At 47.8% G+C, this 21,639-nt stretch overlaps 7 protein-coding genes across 7 annotated transcripts; 5 read left to right on the forward strand and 2 right to left on the reverse strand.

The window, feature by feature from the left end:
- Positions 1-4,800: 4,800 nt before the first annotated feature.
- Positions 4,801-6,036, forward strand: N7479_002884 (C2H2-type zinc finger protein; the record flags this gene model as incomplete). Its single annotated transcript, XM_057250581.1, has 1 exon — positions 4,801-6,036. One exon carries the CDS (start codon positions 4,801-4,803, stop codon positions 6,034-6,036), a length of 1,236 nt encoding a protein of 411 aa, XP_057115013.1.
- Positions 6,037-7,420: 1,384 nt separating this feature from the next.
- Positions 7,421-8,494, forward strand: N7479_002885 (uncharacterized protein; the record flags this gene model as incomplete). The annotated part of the gene is made up of 1 exon (XM_057250582.1): positions 7,421-8,494. One exon carries the CDS (start codon positions 7,421-7,423, stop codon positions 8,492-8,494), a length of 1,074 nt encoding a protein of 357 aa, XP_057115014.1.
- Positions 8,495-8,894: 400 nt separating this feature from the next.
- N7479_002886 (U6 snRNA-associated Sm-like protein LSm1) lies at positions 8,895-9,698 on the forward strand (the record flags this gene model as incomplete). The annotated part of the gene is made up of 3 exons (XM_057250583.1): positions 8,895-9,069; positions 9,157-9,225; positions 9,289-9,698. 3 exons carry the CDS (start codon positions 8,895-8,897, stop codon positions 9,696-9,698), a joined length of 654 nt encoding a protein of 217 aa, XP_057115015.1.
- Positions 9,699-10,834: 1,136 nt separating this feature from the next.
- N7479_002887 (mRNA-binding protein RRP12) lies at positions 10,835-14,789 on the reverse strand (the record flags this gene model as incomplete). Its single annotated transcript, XM_057250584.1, has 3 exons — positions 14,661-14,789; positions 12,697-14,604; positions 10,835-12,640 (listed from the first exon to the last, which is right to left on the reverse strand). Exons 1-3 carry the CDS (start codon positions 14,721-14,723, stop codon positions 10,835-10,837), a joined length of 3,777 nt encoding a protein of 1,258 aa, XP_057115016.1. The 5' UTR covers positions 14,724-14,789.
- A 564-nt stretch (positions 14,790-15,353) lies between these two features.
- On the reverse strand, positions 15,354-16,596 carry N7479_002888 (uncharacterized protein; the record flags this gene model as incomplete). The annotated part of the gene is made up of 5 exons (XM_057250585.1): positions 15,354-15,605; positions 15,666-16,123; positions 16,188-16,256; positions 16,309-16,514; positions 16,580-16,596. The coding sequence occupies 5 exons, from the start codon at positions 16,594-16,596 to the stop codon at positions 15,354-15,356; spliced, it is 1,002 nt and encodes a 333-aa protein (XP_057115017.1).
- Positions 16,597-17,202: 606 nt separating this feature from the next.
- N7479_002889 (uncharacterized protein) lies at positions 17,203-18,642 on the forward strand (the record flags this gene model as incomplete). The annotated part of the gene is made up of 2 exons (XM_057250586.1): positions 17,203-17,516; positions 17,571-18,642. 2 exons carry the CDS (start codon positions 17,203-17,205, stop codon positions 18,640-18,642), a joined length of 1,386 nt encoding a protein of 461 aa, XP_057115018.1.
- A 1,884-nt stretch (positions 18,643-20,526) lies between these two features.
- N7479_002890 (C2H2-type zinc finger protein) lies at positions 20,527-21,233 on the forward strand (the record flags this gene model as incomplete). The annotated part of the gene is made up of 2 exons (XM_057250587.1): positions 20,527-20,942; positions 21,023-21,233. 2 exons carry the CDS (start codon positions 20,527-20,529, stop codon positions 21,231-21,233), a joined length of 627 nt encoding a protein of 208 aa, XP_057115019.1.
- Between the last annotated feature and the right edge of the window lie 406 nt (positions 21,234-21,639).

Raw genomic sequence — 21,639 nt, forward strand, 5'->3', positions numbered from 1 at the left:
TGGAAAGTGCGTGTGTCTATGAGGGTTTCCTAATTGGGACTAACTAAATCGGGAACTCTTATGTAATATGCAAAACCCCCTCAGGGTTGCACTGTGAATTCTTCAAAACTCAGCATAGGTGTCTTCTTGGGCAACGTAAGCTACGTTAAACCATGTCAACTAATGCCCCCACGCTTGTGTACAAAGTAACAGAACCCCAAAGGTTCCCTCATTCTTTTCTTTTGAGTCGTTGTGGAATGTTGCTCCAAAGCCAAACCTACCCCGGATTCTCCCTTATAGAAACTACTCCCCCGCATCGAGACCTGCCAAGCATAACCAAATGTCACCTTAAGACAAAATGGCACTCTATATGCTTTGGAATATACTACATACAACTGTACTCCATGACTTATATACTGAATCGTCCAAGACCACCCTATTCCTCCCGTTTACGGTGGGCTACATCACCTTTAAAATTACGTCTTTGTCTTTGCTGACTGGTGGCGCCTCGCTAGAATTGGTTGGAAGGGGTTTCAGAACTCCAGGCAGCAAGACAGGAGACAGAACCCGGCGCCAGCAGGGCGATTGGAAACGGAGCGCGAAAAGATGAGTCGATCCTCTGTTGTTAGTTGGTCTGTCACTTTTTTTTCCTTTTTTTTTCCCGCTTCCTTCATTTTGTTTTTTTTTTTTTTCTATTAGGCGCTTTCAGCTTGGATATTCCTCGAGCTGAGACGTGAGCACGTCATGACTCACACCGTGTTGGATGTAGTACAGCCAGTAACGAGTTGCCAATGCCGGACTGTTCAGTCTCATGTAGCAAGGGGCTGAAAGGGACGGTCGCGTCCAGACCCGGACCTATACACTCAGTCCTGGAAATTATCTGTAAGGTTAATATCCAGGATTAATAGACAAATCTCCATAAATATTATTTTTTTCCCGTCTCTCGAGCCCCCCGACGCTATCTTGCGTGACGATCTGGGGGTGCGGGGGTGTTGATAGCGAACTGTTAGGTACTAGAAATAGATATCACTGGTTGTCGATGTTTTGACTAAGATAGGTATGTATCTAGTATTGTGTTAATATCCCAAATGTGAAAGAGCTCGGAAGAGTGAATTCCACACGGAGCGCAACGAGGCCCCGGACTGATAAGGCAATCCGGGGGAATCTCCACGCTCCTAATCGAGCATTGTCATTCTTTACTTTTCTTTTCAAAATGTTTTTCCCTTTTCCCCTTGCTTTTTCTGTAGTTCTCTGTTTCGCATTTCCTCTCTTCGTCTTGGCCCTTTTTTTTTGGTATACTGTTTTTTTTTTTTTTGCTTTTTCAATTCCCCATCTAGGATCGACGTACCCGGTGCGCGGGTCTGCATGCCAGAAATAATGGGATTGATCAGCATTATCAGAAAAGAATGCTGAGAGTACCGATAACATTCCAATTTCTGTGGGATGAGCGGTATATCCAAGCCTATTAAAGTTATAAATACCCTGCCCAGGTGGTGTATATATGGATATTAGATTGGTAGCTTTCCCCAGATGGCGTGATAGATCGACCTGAGGAGCGCCTCTATATGACGATAGCGATATCGGAGGATCATATTCTAGGGGCGATCGTGACGATCAAGGATATGGCAGGAACTTTGAGATGTCAGTCGCAGATCGTTTGCTGCGGGTGCTGCTTCGGGGTTCTCCAGGCGTATCGCTTGGGGATTGCGGGGTCGGGGGGCGAGATATGGAGTACTCTGTGTTGGAGAATGGTGATCACCGGGTGTATCGGCTTGATAGACTTGATCATCCGTAGAAATCAAAATTATACCGGTTTGTCGAATGAGGTTATTGTGCTGTCGGTGATTGGAACCTACCGGTTTTGGGGCTCTCCACCTTTGAACTACATAGGATGCACGGAGTATGGAGAAAGGGTGTAGTTTTGTGGATCTGACGATTGTGTGGACTAGGAAAGTGAGACGAGTTCCGGGGAAGGGAATTTGTCGGGACTTTTGAATCCGATACGTCTGTAAATATATTCCGAGATATTTTTTGAAAGAGAGTAACGCAGCGAATTAAAGCCATAATACTACATCTCAGTGAACTCGTCACCTGAAACAAAACTCACATCTTTAGTTTCATAATTAACAAAGTACTATTTACACGTCGCAAAAATCGGCAAAAAGCGGGTAATTGGCTTATAGGCTGGGTACCTGCTTTGAATTACCATGTAATATTAAATAAAAAAAAGAATCAGACTATCTCTTTACCTGCAGATCGCCACTCCAAGTTTGGACATTCTCCATGGTGCCATATATTCCCCGTGGAGAAAATGGAGAGCTCCAATGCTCCGTACCGGATATATTTGATAGCCTATTTTCATAAAAATTAGAATGCAATTTCCTTAAGATCCGCGGAGAGCTCAAAAGTACGAACTCGGTAGTCGGCCCGGCATAGGCTGACACACTCTTATCTTTTGTCTTAGGGGTTTGCTAAATGGTCCTGATTTGCCAAGGGGACTTCAGGCAATAGGAACTGTGGAGATCGGCTGAATTTGCCCGGTAAAAATTCCGTTAAGATCTGCCACTAAGGGGCCCCTGCACAGGACTTAATAGTATATAACATTATAGTATATGATAAGGTAGTTATAAAGTACATATATATTGTGTTATATATTTATATATATATGTATATTTTGGACACCCTATATGTGATGATATAGTAGTATTATTCCTGGACTTTCCAACCCTACGAAAGGATAACACCTTGTCATCTACAGAAACCGGACTCTTGTCGGCGGGACGGCCTTGCCGAGTATGATTCTTTATCCCGCCCCGTTTATCCCGCACCTCGGCCCTTTTAACTTGTCTTCGATGCCGGGATAACTTCGGGCGTAAGTGTAGAGAAGCGTGAACTTGTGCCACAGACCTCTGATAAGGGAAATAGAATAAAAATAGGCATATATTAATTACTTTGGGAACCGGGGCCCCAGACCCCGGCTATTACTTTTAGATTCAAGATTCAGCCAAGAAAAACGAAATCTACACCCCCCGGTCATTTTTCTATACTTGGGACATCTTGGCAGGTCGGGGGACTGTCTTGTTACGCAAGGAATGCAGCCTGGTCATTGTACAGGGGGCTGACACACTGGCATCTCTGGGTTTCCTTCGAGATACGCGGCTTTGCGGCTGCATGATACTTGCATCAGGGCTATCAATAATTGAGTGATCCGCGCCTATCAGCAGTGTTGGTTCAGTTTATCGTACGACAATCAACTAGGGAGGCCCTGTTAAAATAAAGAGAAAATATTTTAAAAAAAAGATAAAATCCTATCTTAACCCCCGGAATCCGGGGGATTGTCGGGGAAGCTGAGAGGATCCTAATACCTATTTTTTTTTTTAGTTATACGCCATAGGGTTCGGAAGGCATGATTCCTTCGGATGATAAAGCCGCAGCTGAATAGGGCAATTTGGGTCATTCGTACCTTTTGTGCCTTTCGCGTGACTAAATGATTACTCTAAAATTTCAACGGATATTTTCACCTCAGGTGTCGACATCATCGATGATCCTCGCTATCGTCACTCCGTGACAGGATCAGATGGTCCAGGATCTCCATTGTACATGGGTCTGGACTGGTCCGGCCGAGAATCACCGTAACCCCCAGACTTTTTGCCGAGTTTTAAGGGTATCTCAAAGTTATACGGAGTATACGGAGGATGTACGGAGTACTCCGTACATATATGCCTACATATGTACATATGTACATATCAAAATGTTATAAATCTTTATAAAGGGAGATCCCCAGATCCTGCTCGTCATTGGGTCTCCGCATGTCATCATTTTTTTATTACTCTTTTGTCTGAGATAGGCTAAAGTATGGGGGGGGGGAAGATATCAGAAGCCAGTAGAAAATGCCAAATTCCCCATGTTCTCTGATAAGAAATTGACCAGAGGCGCGATAGCCGGATAGGGACACGCACCTCACGCCACACGGTTCTTCAGGAAAAATGCGAGTCTCCACATTTTTGCTTAATGCGGTTACGTAGTCGTCGACTTGAATTGATTTTCTGTTTTATTTGACTTGTACTTTGTATATACTATATGTTTGATGGACAGCTATTTTGTAATATTCAATTCTATATATATATGTGGTAACTATATACTAAAAGGTTGATCATTATATACCCCCACTCGAGTAAGGGTAAAGGGTATTTCCTGGGCATTTTCTTTTTTTTTTTTTTTTTTTTTTTTTTTTCCTTTTTCGAATTTTTCGAATTTTCAATTTTTTCCAAATTTCCCCTTTTGGAATATATATTTTTTAATCTTTTACTCAAATTTTTCCCACTTTTCCTCTTTTGCCCCAGTTGTCCCCTTCTTCTCCCCCACACTCTGTCTTTTCCAACATTGAGAATCATCCTCTTTTTTTTATATTTTATTTTATATTTTATTTTTAATTTTTCACAAATTTAATTCTTTTTTCAATTTCGATTTTTTGCTTTTTGCCTTGAATTTTCAGAATTTTCTTTTCTCCAAGTCCGATTCCGACACTGCCCCTTCTCCCCGATTTCTCCCTTCCCCCTCCATTCCATATATTATTTGTAACTCCCCAGATCGTCATCTCCAGGTTCCTTTTTTCCTTTCCTCTTGCTTTTGTCTCCCCACAAACCCTACTCGACTACCTTTACAAGCTATCAGCATTCTGTGCGCATCGTTCCGATCCCGATCGACCTTCCATCCTAACTCGGTGTTTGATCGACCTTAGCTTGGGACCCCTGCGATAAAAACCGTCCTCGGTCCCCCCTTCAGAACAATCCTTCATAAATTCGCCCCCTGGGAATTCACATGCCACCGCCGGCTTCTTCAGTGGGATTTTCAAATCTACTTAACCCTCACGAATCCTCGCCTGACTCGGCACCCTCGACCCCAGGAGATTCTTCAATGGCTTCTTCAGTTAGCCTATTACCGCCCCTCATGAAGGGTGCGCGTCCCGCGACCGAGGAGGTCCGCCAGGATCTTCCCCGGCCTTACAAGTGCCCTCTTTGCGACCGGGCCTTCCACCGCTTGGAACACCAGACTAGGCACATCCGCACGCACACTGGTGAGAAGCCACACGCCTGCCAGTTCCCCGGTTGCACAAAGCGCTTCAGTCGATCAGACGAACTTACGCGCCACTCGCGAATCCACAACAACCCCAACTCTCGCCGCAGCAACAAGGCTCAGCACCTGGCAGCGGCTGCGGCCGCAGCAGGACAGGACAGTGGCATGGTCAATGCTGCCAACATGATGCCCCCTCCCAGCAAGCCTATCACCCGCTCTGCTCCAGTCTCGCAGGTTGGATCTCCGGATGTTTCGCCTCCTCACTCCTTCTCCAACTACGCCAACCACATGCGCTCAAATTTGGGTCCTTACTCGCGCACTAATGAGCGGGCTTCTTCCGGAATGGACATTAACCTTCTGGCTACAGCTGCGTCGCAAGTAGAGCGCGACGATCACATGGGCTTCCACGGATCCCGTGGACACCAAATGTTCGGCTCCCGTCATCACGGAACTAGCCGTGGACTCCCTTCGCTTTCCGCGTATGCCATTTCCCAGAACATGACCCGTTCGCATTCCAACGATGACGACGACGGATATGGCCACCGTGTCAAGCGTTCTCGTCCTAACTCCCCCAACTCCACTGCTCCTTCTTCTCCTACTTTCTCTCACGATTCTTTGTCCCCTACTCCCGACCACACTCCCTTGGCCACCCCCGCACACTCGCCTCGTCTGCGTCCTCTCGGCGCTAGCGAGTTGCACCTGCCTTCGATTCGCCACTTGTCCCTCCAGCACACCCCTGCCTTGGCACCTATGGAGCCGCAACCAGAAGGTCCCAATTATTACAGCCCGAACCAGGGTCATATGGGCCCAACCATTTCCGACATCATGTCCAAACCCGATGGCACGCAGCGCAAGTTGCCCGTACCTCAGATTCCCAAGGTTGCGGTGCAGGACATGCTCAATCCTCCGACCGGGTTTTCATCCATGAACTCGTCAGCTAGCAATTCGGTTGCTGGCGGCGACTTGGCAGACCGGTTCTAACTCTTCTCTTCTTTGCAACCTCTTTATGCCTGGAAAACTTATGTTATGCGCGCTACGAAACGATATAGACTTGGGCATTTTTTTTACTATGGCTTGCGGGCATCAACGGTGTCGGATTGGTTTTGATTTTTTTTCTTTCTCTGGCGCTTTCCACCAAATAGACGGATTGGGATCTCTTTTTTTTTTAACCTTTGGCTGTTCACTCTCCTGTCTGGAGACCTTTCCTTTTTTTTCAACTTCGAGTTCAAAATTCCGCGTCGAAAGACCTGCTTCTACTTTTTTATGTCATTCTCCTCTCTTGAGGCCTGTGGTCTCAATTCACTTCTGATCAATCCTTTATTTCTCTTCTCTCACTTAATTCCTCACACTGTGAGCAAAATCAAGAACTTTCACTAAATTCTTTTTTTTTTTCCTATGTACTTCGTATATTGGAGATCTTAGATCGATTTGCATGTGATATCTCCCCCGCAATTCTGTACATTGCACTTGTGGCCTTGCTTTCGCCATACAGTCAACTGGGTGCATCTATAAAATATATATATGTCATAATAAATACTTTCGTATTCTGTCTTTGAGATGTCGAATCTGAAACAATGTTACAACTTTATTCCACATCCAAGAATAGCATCAAAAAGATACATTCACATGTCAACAGTACTGCCAGTATACTGGCAGTATACTGCCTAACACATCTAGATTCTCATTGGGAAGAATCTAGCTGACGTAGATTTCTATTATTTATACACCAAGATATCTCGATTTTGTCATTTTTAATTAAAACTTGCTCCAAGTTCGTCATGTTTTTAATATGTATTTTTGCCATAACCACAAAGAAGAATATGGTAGAACTACTTACTCCCTCTATATCCGACGAAAACTGTCCTGCAGACAAGACCGTATGATCCCTGACTATGTCCATGCGCGTGCCCGTGCATTGTATTCCAGACCTGCATCCTCTCAAAGGGATCCTTTTAAAAAGAACAAAATTCTGTTATAAGGATATCAGTATAACACAAGCACCAAAACCACCCCGCCCTAAGATTTAGAGCGAAAAATTCCAATCAGCACCCCCACTTTAGCCTTTTCAGGCATTCCTAGACGGTAGAGCCTTAACATCCTACAAAACGGCCTATAGATGTCATGCATGCTGACAAAAGCGCAGATCTGAAGGTGTGCTGTTGATCTGATATCGGGTCTCTAGGCTGTATGTATTTTTTTCCCCCCGTTCTATCCCGTTCCCCTCTTCCGTATTACTTCTCATCTTTTCCCTCCCTCTTATACCTATACCTCTACTATTGCTATGTAACCCCGCCGAGCAACCCGACTCTGACGCGATCCAGCCGTACCCATCCCGCGCAATAGACCATATTTTGCACTGCGGAGCATGTCGGAGCGCAAGCCCACAAGCCCCGATGACCCTCGTCGAGGCGACTTCGATCCGCCTTTCGTTTCACGCTCGAATAGAGACCGGCATAGAGACCGAGATCATCGCCGATCATCTTCTGCCCGCAGCGTCAGTATCAGCGTGAGTTCGACCGCCAGCAACAGCACCGCTTCAAGTAGGAACCCCGCTCTGTCGCAAAAGCAGCCCAACAAGAAAAAGCAACCGAGCGTCGTCGTCTCCGCCATGTCGTCTTCGCCCGCTATGCCCGACTTGTCTAGCGCATCGCCCTCGTCAATATCATCAGTGGATACTAGGTCTGGAACTGGCGTTGAATCCACACATGGAGATGGCACCACAGATGGCATCTACGTTCTTGGCGACATGCCACCGTTAATCACCACCGACAGCGTCCCAGAGCCCGCTCTATCGCGCGCATCGCTCTCGTCCTGGGACACACCTGCAGTAGCCTCTATATCCTCCGCGACGCCCTCAATACCCATATCTCTAACAGCTAGCACTGAGCAGCGCACATACGCATGTCTCTTCTATATGCTGGACTGTCACGAGTCCTTCGATGATGGCGCGGAGTGGCGCACCCACGTCTTCAGCCACTTTCGTTCCCACCCAACCCCACCATCAGCGCGGTGTCCGCTGTGCCCGAATACAAAGTTTGTCGATGGCGTCTCGGAACCCGTGTCATCGCCTGTTCCTGAGGACGCTGAGTCGGCCCACACTAACGACGAGGCTGTTGGAGCCCCACTGAGTGACTCCCCCTCTGCATGGGATCGTATGCTCGACCATGTCGCTGCCGATCACTACTGTCTTGGCCAGACGCTTGCTGGTAGTCGGCCGGACTTTGAGCTTATGCGGTATCTTTATGGGATGCGGGTTATCACCGATGCGCAGTTTAAGGCTATGCAGTTGCCGCCTGCGCCGTCGAGTCCGGCTTATCATCGCTCGCAGGATGGTATTAGGGCTAGTATTGGCTCTGCTGATGAGCCATACTGTGCGCCATATAGTAAGAGACGGGAGGAAAGGATGAGGGGCCAACAGAGGGGTGTCGGGGTTTTGTAGATATAGACACTCCCTGTTGGCTTCTCGATGTTTTGGTCTTTGGTTTTTTTCTTCTTTTTTTTTTTTTTCTTGGATATTCCCCCTTTCGCTTGTGTATAGCATGTACTTTTCTTGAGCGCTTTAAAAATGCAAGCGTATTTCCCCCTCCATAGAGTATGTAGAAAAAGATATCAAAAACCAAAATGTATAGATCAACCCGAGCAAACAAGACAAACTCACCGCCCTTGATGACGGCCTTTGCGACCTCGATCCTCCATTGCGATGACCCAAAAGAAATAGAATGAGAACCTCCACATCAATTTCCTAAATCTCTCTTGCATCAGCGCCCTCCAATCCCCTCCTCCTCCCCACCGCTTTCCGATTTTCTCCCCGCCTTTTCAACAACCACAGACATCACACCATGGAGCGCCTATCGTTAAACGAAAGCCCTGCCCCGGCCCCTCGAACCCCGCAGCAAAATCAACAATTCTCCCAGAATGCCCTTGGCCCAGCAGGCCCCCAGCCTACCGGCGGCCCACCGCAATTACCCCCGCAGATGTTCACGACCGCCGCACAGCTGCTTGATCTAACAGATAGTATGTCCACCTAGATGCGGAGTCAAACCGATCCAATAGGAGAAACAATGGAAGCGGTAGAGAAGAACATAGCTAATGCAATCACAGAGAAACTTGTCCTCATCCTGCGCGACGGCCGCAAACTCATCGGCGTCCTTCGAAGCTGGGATCAGTTCGGTATGCCAGTCGCACATACCCAAATGATATCTTGCCCTTTTATCTGACATTCAAACCTCGCAGCAAACCTTGTTTTCCAGGATACTATGGAGCGCATCTACGCTGGAAACTTGTACGCCGATGTCTCGCGCGGTATCTTCATTGTTCGCGGAGAGAATGTGCTCCTACTAGGCGAAGTGGTACGATCAACTCCTCAACTCCTCAATTCCCAATCCCCCAATCCCCTACTACAAGGTTTATGGAAGTTACAAGATATCCCGGCAAGGAACTCCGCTAACGAATTCTCAATTGATTTGCAGGACCTTGACCGCGAAGACGATATCCCGCCCAACCTTACCCGAGCCCCATTCGAAGAAGTCTTCGCGCTGAAGAAGAAAGAAGAATCGAAGCGGAAAACAGGCGATAAGAAGCGCTACGATGAGCTGCAAGCGCTCGGTTTCGAGCCAGAGCACAGCGGCGAGATCCTGTTCTAGGTATTATCATCAATTATATGTGTTTGGTCTGTTGGGGTCAGTTACTAGACCAGACTCTGGTCTGTGGACTATGGCTTGCTCTATTTCCCGGGATTCGGGTATTCGATATTCTTGATACCTGCATTGAAGACCGAGTGGCTGAAAAGGAACGAAAGGGCGTCAGGATATAACCGGTCGATAATCACCCGATGAGCGACGGTGTCGATTTTTCTGCGCCGTGGCGGATTGTGATTGTTTGAATTGCATCGGCGATGGAGTTCTGGCTGGATTCGGATGCTCCATGGAACGGTGGGCTACTATTGTCTGCTTTATACTGTGAGAAAGCTGTCGACGCTGTGGATTTGATGGATGCGATGCCGTCTGGTCTGGAGGTCGGGGGCTTTTTGTTATTTGTTCCTTTGTGTCTCACTCTACATCTACTTCTTTTGGCTCGTGATGGGGGCTGTGGGAAATGCTGCTGAGCTGCCTGGTTGGCTGGCTCGCGTTCATGAAGTTCTGATTGATATGTTCGATACACTTTTTTTTGTGCATGATAACCTGCTTTGCAAATGAGAATATGATAAAAGTCACACTGCATTTGGGATTTTCTGTATTTAGCTGTAGCTGAAGTGTATTCTAGTAGTATTTCTGAGCGCCATAGGACATTTACTCGATAATTAGCCTATCGGATATAAGTGCGATGCAGTAAGACTGAATGCTGTTAAATACAAAAGACTGTCTCTTTAAGTAACACAGCATATAGGCTACATGTACACACATCCTATACCAAATAAATGAAGCAATATCTATGTCCATTGACCTAAGAGAAACTTTTGAACAGAATCGTAATCATATCATGAAAAACACGGAGTCCAATAACTCTGCATCGAACAGAAAAAAAGCCCAGAGTCAACGGAAACACCACAGCGGAGGGTATTATGAGAATCGTCAACACTAACCAAGCACGACAGGGACCGAAGACCAGATGGCAGAGACAAAACATGGAACAATAAATTAAAAAAAAAAAAAACAGGGAACTCAGAACGATAACTCCAGGATCTGCTAGATGCTACCCTCTTCTCTTTCCACCTACAGGACCCAAGCCCGGCAGACAAGGCGAAAAAGAGATTTGACTTACTTATTGTAAAGTAAATAGTTTATCTCTTCTTGCCCCATCCCGAGCGGTTACCACCCCGAGGAGCGTTACCTGGATTGCGACGCTTCTCAACGCGACCACTACCAGACGCACCGGAAGTCTTGGGTGCACCAAGACCACGACGGGTAGAGCTCTGACCGGATCCAGAAGCGCGCAGATCCTTCTTCAGGTCGTCCTCGTCGACATCCATGCTATCGCCAGCATTCTTCTTGGACGACTGGCCCATCTTAACCTTACCTCTCTGGCCACGACGGACAGCGTCGGGTCCACTGACAGCAGCGAGGTAGGCGTTCACGCCACCGTCGCCAGCACCAGACATCTCGACATCTTCAGCGACGACATCGCCATCATCGCCGAGGACAAGACGGCCGTCAGCGTCGACCTTGGCGGCGCGCTTCTTCTTTGAGCCGGGGCCTGTGTTGAGGAAGCGCTGGCTGGGCTTGGTAGTGGAGATGCTGGCCAGAGCGTTGGAGCCGAGCAGATCGAGAGGATTGTCTTCGGGTGACATCTCGCGAATGTACTGGGTGCTCTGTCCTGCCTTTTTCTTGGAGCTGCGACCCTTGATCTGGGCGACGTTGTCGACATCAATATCGCTGTCGCCATCATCCGAGTTGTCGGAGGAGTCGGAGTCAGAGCCGTACACGGCCTTGTCAAAGGCGTTTCCAGCCTGAGGCTTAGAAGCCTTCTCCTCCTCATCATCGTCTTCACCTTCAGCACCCTCCTTCTTCTTGCGCTTGCTGCGCTCACGGGCTTTGCGAATATTGACAATGAGCTTGCGGTCTTCCTCGCCGACGATAGCCTCCAGGAGGGGAGCACCGAATCGGCGCACAAGTCGGTCGATGATGCCCTTCACCTTGCTACGGAGACGGCCCTTGTGCTCCTTGTTCCAAGCCATAAGGCTGGGAACCATGGTGTTCAGGCGGGGGCGCAGTGCTTCGTCGGGGAGGACGACGACTGCAACCTTGACGAAGCCAAGGACAGAGCGGACAATCTCACGGTTGTTGGAAGTGAGGAAGAGCTCGACGGTCTCAACAAGTTCCTTGAGCATCTCAGGCTGAAGCTGTTTCTGGAAGTCGAAGAACAGACGCGAAAGCGCGGTGACGGTGGCTCCCACCATGTGAGGAGCCGAGCCAGCGAGACCGGCTGAGACCATTGTGAAGAACTCCTCGAGGGTAGCAGGGGCATCGGGGGAATCATCTGCCACACCTGGAACAAGAGAACGGCGGATGACAGTGCCGGGAGGGTTGCGCTCTGAATCTGTTGTGCGCTTGGCCAAGAGAATCAGCAGGTCAAAGGCCGCTGTGCGGGCCTTCTCATTGCTCTCTTTGCAGCCCAGAACCACCTCAGACAGGATTGCAGGGATGAAGTGCAGGTCCGAGGTGGGGAGGTGGTTGATAATCTCGGTGATAGCGAGCATACGGTCGCGGCGGCCAGAAGCAGGAGTGGTATCGGTGGTGGCAAGCATGAGAGCCTGCAACTCTCCACTACGCTCCTGGAGGGCGGCGCGGCCAGTCTCGGTCGTTCCAAGTCGGGGAATCAACTTGTAGGCCTTCTTGATGAGTTGCTGATCCGGGTGGGGGGACGAGCTGTTGAGGATAGCTGCCGCCATGGCAAACAAGCCACCGAAGCTGGAGCGAGGGAGATAGATTGACATAGCAATAACGAGGTCAATCAGGGTGTGGGAAGTCGGTGGCATCTTGTCGGATGAGCCCTGAGACTGAGCACTCTGCTTGGTTGCTGTCTCTTGCTCGGTAGCCAAAGAAGACTCGAGCATTGAAGTAACGCGGTTGAAAGTGTCGTTCAGTTCCTATTGAGGGTGTTAGTCCGTTAAGATTTTTATACGAGACTGAAGGGGAAACTCACGTTTTCAGGGGTAATGCTCAAGTAGGCATTAATGCACTGTAGAATGTAGCCACGGTAGTGGGGAAGGGTCTGGCTGTAGACGTTGAACAACACAGCCAGCAGGTTGCTCGCAAGACCGCCGAGATGAGCGAGGTTCTTCTTAGCAGCGGCCTTGGTGATGCGGCGTTGCAAGATCAGATCATCCTCATCGTTTTCGACCTCCAAGATAGCTTGGTTAGACTCAACCAGGTTCTGCAAAGCACGGCAGACATCAACTCGCAACTCGGTTTGCTTGTAAAGAACGTTAGACAGCAGCTCAGCGAATGACTGGTCGAATGCCTCCACAAGATCGAGCGGCAGCTCGCAGTAGCCGGGAAGGGTACCCCAGGTCTGTTGGACGAGGGTTTCGAAAATCTTCACTTCCACGGACTTCTCAGCGGCACCGAAGTCAACCACCTTCTGGTAAAGTGCCTCACTCAGGGGAACGAGTTCGGTACGGAAGTGGCGGAGGTTCGTGTTGGTCACGCTATCGCGCATAATGGGTAGCATCCAGACACGACCGGGTTGACCAGCCTTCTGTTCGATAATGTTGAGGGGAAGAATCTCCAATACTGCCTCGGGACCCATTGCCTCGATGGCACTAGCAAGAACGGCATCGGCTTCCTTCTTGCCGTGGAAACCGCCATTGCTGCGCAGTTCACCAATTGTGGAGACAATCTTGACAAGATACGGGGTTGACCGCCACTTGAAGCAATCGAACAGGGCAGAGCAAACGTTGAAAACTTCTTTCCAAGCAGCCTGGTACTTCACCGACAGAAGGTCAACGGCTGCACGAGCCAACTTCTCCAAGGTCTTCTCATCATACACAGATGGGTCCACAATAACAGAGTTGGGGATACAGTTGTGCAGGAACGAAATCAGACATTCAGATGCGGAAACGCGAATGTTGCTGGAAGGCGAAGCCAGGAATCCAGAAATCAAGGTGAAGAGATCCGGCAACTTCTCGAAAGTATCTTCGGGAGTGATCTGCGCGGCAACATCATAACCGCGCGAGAGCACTGCAATCCAAGGGGGCAGAAGCTGGGAGTCATTCTGCGCAGGCTTGAGTTCGGAAATAGCATCCAAAAGACGGGGCAGCTTCGAAGACGAGAACTCATCAGCCATTCCTTCGAAAATGACCTCGAATACCTCGAAAGCACCCATAGTGATGTACTCGTTGGTGGAGCGAGAAGCGTTCATAAGAAGTTCGCTGAGCGGTTCGATCTTCTTGCTGGGCCAGCCACCTGATGCTGAGGCAATGGTCTTGATTAACTGCAACGAGTGAATGATAAGGGGCTCGTGGTTGTTGGCCTGAGCATCGTGACGACCCTTCTTTTGCTTGTGAGCGGCTGTGATGCTATCGCCCAGAGTCTTCATTGCAGACTGAGCGCACATATCCGCACCTGGGTGGTCCAGAGACGGGCTCGGTGGGGGTGACTTGAGAACCTTGACAAGAGCCTCCTGGGCACGTTTCCGCACCTTGGGCCGGTGGTCAACTGAGAGACTCAGCAGACCTGCCATTGCGCGTCGTGGGCCGACCTGTGTGTGCGGGAGGTTCCATGATGCAGCATCCTGGGCAATGAGCAGAGACTCGAGACAACCAATTGAAGGACGCAGGAGCGGGGCTTCGACCTCGGGGAGAGAAAGCGCAGGTGCAAGGCCTTCGAGGATCTGAGAGAATTTGGCGCAAAGGATTGGGGCGGGAACGTAAACGGTTGTGATGTCGAGAAGGTAGACAACGGATGTCGCTAAATCCTTGTTGACAATGCCATGGGATGCGGACAGCGACTGCGAGAGCAGTGCAAGGAGAGCGGCAAAATATGCGGTAGGAGAGAAGTCTGCCTTTTGATCACGGAGAGTATCCTCGACTGCAGAGAGCACCACAGCAGTCTGTTCATGGATTAATGTTAGCGTCAATTGACCGTACATTCAGCGGGAAAACTTACGTGATGCTGGTTCTGCAGCTTGGGAGACTTAATCTTCTCAAGCTTCTCCGCCAGAGTCGCCATGATGATTGCCGACGACGAGGTGGAGAAGAGTCAAAGAAAGCAATGTATTGGGATGAGAAAGAGGGCTGTTTGGCGGTGATAAAAATCGTAAAGGAAAAAAAGTAAAGTCCGGCAAATTTAGAGGCGGTCAAGTAAGGCGGCGGGGCGATGCGCTGACTAAGACTGTTTTACATTCTCCAGGTGAATTTTTTCACTGTTGATAATTAGAAACTATTCTTTAAAAATATCAATTTCTTCTTGATAAACTATGTGTAAGTGGGAGCGAATAATTCTATGTGAATAGCATTTAGCCTGGTGGTGGTAGTTTCTGGTTGCTTTCTTGGTTCAATTCCTTCCTAGTTCCAACCCCATTTTATATCAATCATGTCTCACAAAATTCAAAGATCAGTAGTCGGTATTTGAGTAGAGTCTCTAAGATAGATTGTACAGGTCATCCTGATATTTTTACGAAGCTTTTGAGCGCATGGAAGGTTCCTATCCCAGATATGTAGTCCCGTGGACACGGAAGCCCTAAGATTACACTATTACCACTAGGAACCACCGAAATTATACGCAAAAAAATATGAAACAAATGAAACGAGACGAGTTAAAAATTGCATACTCCTTGCAATGAATGCTGCTTGAAAATTATCACAGCTGAGCCGCTTCAGCAATGATTGTCTCCCGCGCCGCCTTCTGGAAGCTCTCGCCATGCGGTTCCCATCCTAACAGCGTTCTTGCCCGCAAAGCTCGACCTTGACCATTGGTACCTAAAAACACAATTCCATGGGGTATTACTTCGTTGGCCTCGTCGAGATCCATGGATCGCACTGAATCAGGCGAATCAATGTAACCGAGGCTATGCCCCTCTTTGGCAATAACTAGAGCAATATCTTTGAAGCTCTAAAGGAAGAAAAGAAGGTCAGTGCGGATAATTTGGGACATATTAGGTCGTGAGCCAACCTCGAAACCATTTTCTGCAAAGAAAAGTCCATTCTCATTCCAGAGAGGACCGGGAGTGGCGTTGACAGCATGCTCCACCAATTTGACATAGAGATCAGCCAAATCAGAGACATGAACAATGCCCCATCGACTTAATCCTTTGCCAAGATATAGACCAGCATGTTGCAGCAGAGCGGCCCGGGCCAATGAGGGAACCTGGATGCTGCGTTGATTCACGGGGCCTCTACCAGTGCCAAATATGATAGGAGGGAAAATGATCGCAGTTTTGGGGCCATCTGCTTCCAAGTCGAGAATGTAGTTATCCACCACTCGACGATCTTTGTATGCCCGAATTATGTCCCGGAGATCACCGACGTTATCCAAATCATCAAAAATTTGATCTGAGGGCTCGCCATATGAGTTTTTATCAACCTCAGGGCCTGACAGGATGCTAACCCCGGTAACTTGAATATAGTATGCTGCAATTTTGCTTTAATTAGCAATCAAACCCGAAAGAAGACATTGCAGCAGTATATAACGTACCATCCTGACGTCCTGCCAGGCCACTTGCGATCGCTTTCACGCTTTCAAGATGCTTGTTACTAGCAGCATCTAAATGGAGGAAATTAATGATAGGTTATTCTACTAGATCGAATTGACCCACGGATGACGATATTGGCTTTGCGTGATTCTTCTTCAACAATTTCGACATCGTCTAGATCTGCAAGAACCACCCGTATCTTAGGAAATGCAGTCAAGACCTTACTGGCCTTTTCATTATCTCTGATCAAGGCGGCAATCTCATAGTCCGGATGGGCATGCTGCAAAGCGTGTAGGACTTCGCCCCCGATGTAGCCCGTGGCACCTGTACTGGAATTTGAGCCAGTTAGAAAATACATGAACCACGCACTGTCAAGAAATGGAAAGCCAGTTACAGGAAGATTTGAGTCATTTTTGAAATTGAGGTTGGAAATATTTCAAGTTGGACAAATATGAGGAGGTCCGGAGTTTAATATACATCCCCGCGTACCAGAATAGGAAAATGATCCCGCGCAGAGATTCTGCGGGGTCAACGACATATCTTGGGGCTATCACGACATGCTATTCTGTTTTTCGCTATAGTTCTTTTTCGTTTCGTTCTTTCCCTTCTAGCTAGAAGAGTGAAAATAATTCGTCTACGGCGTCGCCTACGGCGAAAACTGCAAAAATATATGACAATAGCTCATTTCACAGGAATTAACACGCTGGTCTACCTATTTAGGCAATTTCCATGAGTCGTGAGGGCTGCTCAGATGTAGCCGACTAAAAGCCTCAAGATGCCAAGACTAAATTTCAGGCAACAGGGCGGATGCCTAAGCTAGTCCTTTCCGAGAGGGCAAAACCATTAGTTTAAATAAACCCCTATTTCTACATGGACAGAATATGAGCAGGAACCATGTCATTTCTCAGTCTGCCCCTCGAGATTCATCAGCGGATCATTTCATGTCTTCTTTCCAACCGTGATGTAGCTGCCCTCTCACTACAATGTCGATTCCTCCACTCCTTGTGCGATATGGCAATGCGCAAGAAGTACCAACGAATTAGTGTCTCCTCAGGAGAGGAAAATATTGACGAGTCATTCGCCTTTCTTATGGATATCTTGAAACGACCTAGCTTGGGTAATTATGTGCGCCACGTTGAATGCTGCAAATCAATATATGAGTATGGGCATATCGACTACAAGGAAGTCAAGTCTCAACGAGACTTGAGCAACGAGGAGATGAATCTTGTGCGAAATGCCGTCAGGAAGGGTGGTTTCAAAGGTACCCAAGAGGATAGAGTGGTCAATATGCTTATGCAGAGGATGGAAAAAACGGCAGCGCTTGCCTATCGGTGAGAATCTCGTTTGATCTTAGTCTCTGGGCAACTATCTAAGCAAGTGGATAGATATCGTGAGAGTATCGGTACATTCATCGCCCAAGCCTTGACTGCTATTCTGATTGTGGTATCACCGAACCTTGTGTCGATGGCCATGACACCTCCCTGTCGCCTGAGTTCTAAACGCGTAATCGACTTCCCGCTTGCAGAGCTTCTTCATCAAGCCAATGCCAGTCCCGAAAGTATGCCATATCTTCGCAACCTCCGCAATGTTTATCTCATTAACAAAAATGATGATTCTGAGAGTCGCTTCTATCTCCCAATGGAGTTTTCTGGCTGCTTAAGGCTATTTGACAATCTCCTGTCAATTGAATCCGTCCGCGTTGATATAATGGAGGAGGATGGCAACGAAAAGCTTGCATTCAAAGAAAAATGTTCCAATATCACCAAGATATCCATCCATCATTCTTCACTTGGTTCTCTCTACCTCACGAATCTGATATGGTCGTGTAGAGTCCTCAGGGAGTTCCAGTATTCTACCGGAGGTAGAGCAAGTATTGAAGGAGGGTCTCCTATGTTCAATCCCAAAGCATTCATTAAAGTCCTTTGCGCGCATAAGAAAACATTGGAAATCCTTGATGTCAATACAGGCGATGGAGTTTATGCATTCGATATCGTTGACGAGGAAGAGAGAGACCACCGATTCAATCACCATGGGGGGCCATTTGAATACCACATCAGCGACGAAACCTGCACATTCTACAAATTGATATGGACATACGGCGGGTCACTGAAAGAATTTGTGGCCTTGAAACGGTTGAGCTTGGATATAAACGTTATGTTATACTTTGCCGCTGGTGTTAGTGGAGAACCCTACAAGAAGGGGACAAAGTTGGATTTGGTAGACTGTCTGCCAGTTGGGCTAGAGTATTTATGTGTTCGGGGATACCAGAAGGGCGAGAACGAGGAGCACGATAAGCAGATGGATGCTTTAATGGTCTTCTACAAGTCCGGGTCGTCCCAACTGACAGAGGTGAAGGGAATCGATGAATTGATTCCTAATGCTGAGGTGGTTCAGGATCCAGATGAAGACGATCATTTGTTGTGGTCATTGGAGGAGATGGGATATGAGAGTGATTAGAAGGTTATGTCCAGGATGAAAGACCAGAATATTGATGATATTGGCTTCTAGCGTACCTAATCCCTTGACACTGCATGTTTCTACTACAGACCAACCGTTTTCGAGCCCATGTCTTCTGTCCAAATTTTCGCCCACGCTGAGTTGAATTATAGCATGAAGCAACGATAGCAAAGAGAATCGCTGAGGTAAATAGGATTTTGGAACGAAACATATTTAAGATCTACCCCGCCACCACTGGATCGCGCATTCGCAACAGGGGTCTATTGGCTACATTAAAGCGGATAACACCACGTAACTCGACTCACTTTATTTCATCCATTTATCAACCGGCACTACAATTGCTTCCACAAGTATTAGCCTGTGTTGAAATCCCCAAGAATATTCTACATAAAGTTCACCAGAAACAAGAATGCATCTCCATTAGCATCGTCGAGAATTGAAAGCTTCCTCCACGAGAACCCACAGTCCGGCGCCACCCGCCGACACGGACCACCATGGCAATCAGGACCCACATCGGATTAGTCTTGGTATCTACATTGTACATATAGTCAGGGAGTTTTAAATGGGAAGTTATGGCTAGAAGGGCTGGAAAATGAGGGCTGGTAGATTTCGAGAATTAAAGGTAAATCAGAAGCATATCGGCGATATTATCGGCAGTACTATTGGCAGTGGAACTGAAAGATATCCAAATTGAGGAATCTAGGCAAATTAGGGCCATGAGAATGGGGAGATCATTGGTAGCAAGAAGAAGAAGCGTCAAAACTCCGAACACAGCAACGCCGAGTAGCAGGGTCTTGTGCAACGATTTCCGAGGCGTAGGTCTATAAATCCCATTGTGCCTTTCAAGGTTACTGGTACCGATTTATAATGGTATCCTCAAGGCTTCTAGAAACTCCCGAAGTCGCTCATTGACAAGCACGGCCTACTAAACCTCACCCGATTTATGCAACCCATTGTTTCCTTTCTCCGCAGTTTGGGGGATACAATCTTTCTCTGTCACCAGTTGACTGATATCCATTGTTTAATATGGCCAAAAATCGAGTTCATCTGAGTGCAGAATTACTATTGTATAATCTTCATCGTTGACAACTTCTTATCTAAAAATGAATTTGGTAAATATTGTATTGATACCTTCCTTGGCAATATTGGGGGCCGTTATGATTGATCGTCAGCATGTTGGCCTCAGGCCAGATGACTGCCTAGAGTGTTTAGATTTCCCTCGACTCGACATCTCCTCTCCTTGATGCCTTCCTGTCTTCATTTCCTCCTTAATAATACACTGTTTCTCATTTAACCCTAATCGTGAGTCTTGGTTGGCTGCAGGAAAGGTCTTATCATACTGCGCCTGGATGACGGCATGTGGTGCAAAAACATCGAGGCGCGGGGTGCGATGAAAAAGAAAGAAAGAAACGCTTGGGCCATAGCGAGGAGATCCTCTTTGGTCAGATTTCAATTTTTCTAACTAATGGAAATCACAGCCACAGTTCGTAGCTGCCAGACCAATTGGAAGCAATCGGGGCTCTGCTTCACGTAAGCTGTTTCAAGGCACCTGAACAAACCCTGAGGGTGCGTATCCGGACACATCCAGTCACATCTCAAGAATGGCTTTCCATATCGTGCCTGCGCCACGATCTGAGCTGCCTCCTATGAATGACACTGCTAAGAACGCCAATCATGGTGACGTGTGGCGCTGGGGTGTATGAAAACTCTGCCAAAAACGCCTATCAAGGCACCCAGGTAGGTCATTGCATACCATTCAGTATATAAGGGGTATATACTCCAAGGGTTTCCCCGCATTTCTGCGTAGGTCGCTCTCATCATTAAATTGTCCATGAAACTCGTTAAGCTTGGTGCCTCCCGTTCCTGAGAATTACAATCTACACCATGACAGAACCATTCAACCCTGGCTTGTCATACCTCGATCACGAGGGAGAAAATCAGTGGAACGAAAGTGATCCTCCGTTCTCCTATATTTTCGCTGATCCCTGGTCCCCTCTTCTCGATGATCTTTTATATAAACCTGCTCTTGAATCTCCCTCCGCTCTCCTCACCCCTGACTCTACGACTTCCACCTCAGTCGGTGCTCTTCTTGAGATCACCGATAATCAATACGAGAAGCGCTCCCAGGCCGAAGAGGGCGCCGCTGCTGCCGATACTCCGAGCCTTGATCTTCACGACGGGATATCTGACATCACCTCCACAATCATCTCCACTGCGGACGAAGAGCAAGGACCGATGGCTGCCTCAGATGATACCTCCCAGAGGCCTACATCTTATGCCAAAGTCTCGAGGGTTGCTAAGTATGTTTCGTTTGGAAGAACTCTCTCCCTTCTCTGGGATATGATTTTTAGATATGGGTTCTAACATTCGTCTGGCATAGATCTAGTCATGGCAGTCCACTAAAGTGCAAATGGAAGCACTGCGAATACTCAGGAAGTTTCTCTCAAAGGGGAGCCCTGCTGCGCCATATCAAAACAAAGCACATCTCGCCGGGATTATATGAATGCCCCGAGGGAGAGTGCCAGAAGAATTTCAATCGAAAGGATAATTTGATTGCGCATATCCGGAATGTTCACCGCGAAATGGTTTGATTCTTCCTTCAAAATGGTCCTGCATCTGACAGTGGGTGTCGGCAGTGAGTATCGGGGTTATGGCTGGAGCTATGGTGTATGGTTATCGAAAAGTTATGCTTGTTTCACTATTTTTGTTACAATATAAAAGCGTTCGCTCTTCTTTTATCATTTGGGTGCATTGTCGCTCTCGTTCCTTTTCGAAGTCCTTGTTTTCCATGCTCTCACCGTTGCGGCGTAGTGAGCAGCACTTTGAGCCAGGGCTTCAAACCTTTAGTATAGCCTTCACGAGAGGCCCTTATGTTCGTATCACATACTGAATTCACAAAATACATGAGCTTTGTGCAAGTCTCTGCGAGGAAACAGACAAGGGATCGGATAGGTCTCCGTATGAAGGTTGGAGGGCCGTATGCCCTAGGCCGGGGAA

The sequence above is a fragment of the Penicillium vulpinum genome, assembly GCF_028829585.1.
Source record: "Penicillium vulpinum strain IBT 29486 chromosome Unknown utg000001l_segment0_segment0, whole genome shotgun sequence".
Classification (NCBI taxonomy): Eukaryota; Fungi; Ascomycota; class Eurotiomycetes; order Eurotiales; family Aspergillaceae; genus Penicillium; species Penicillium vulpinum.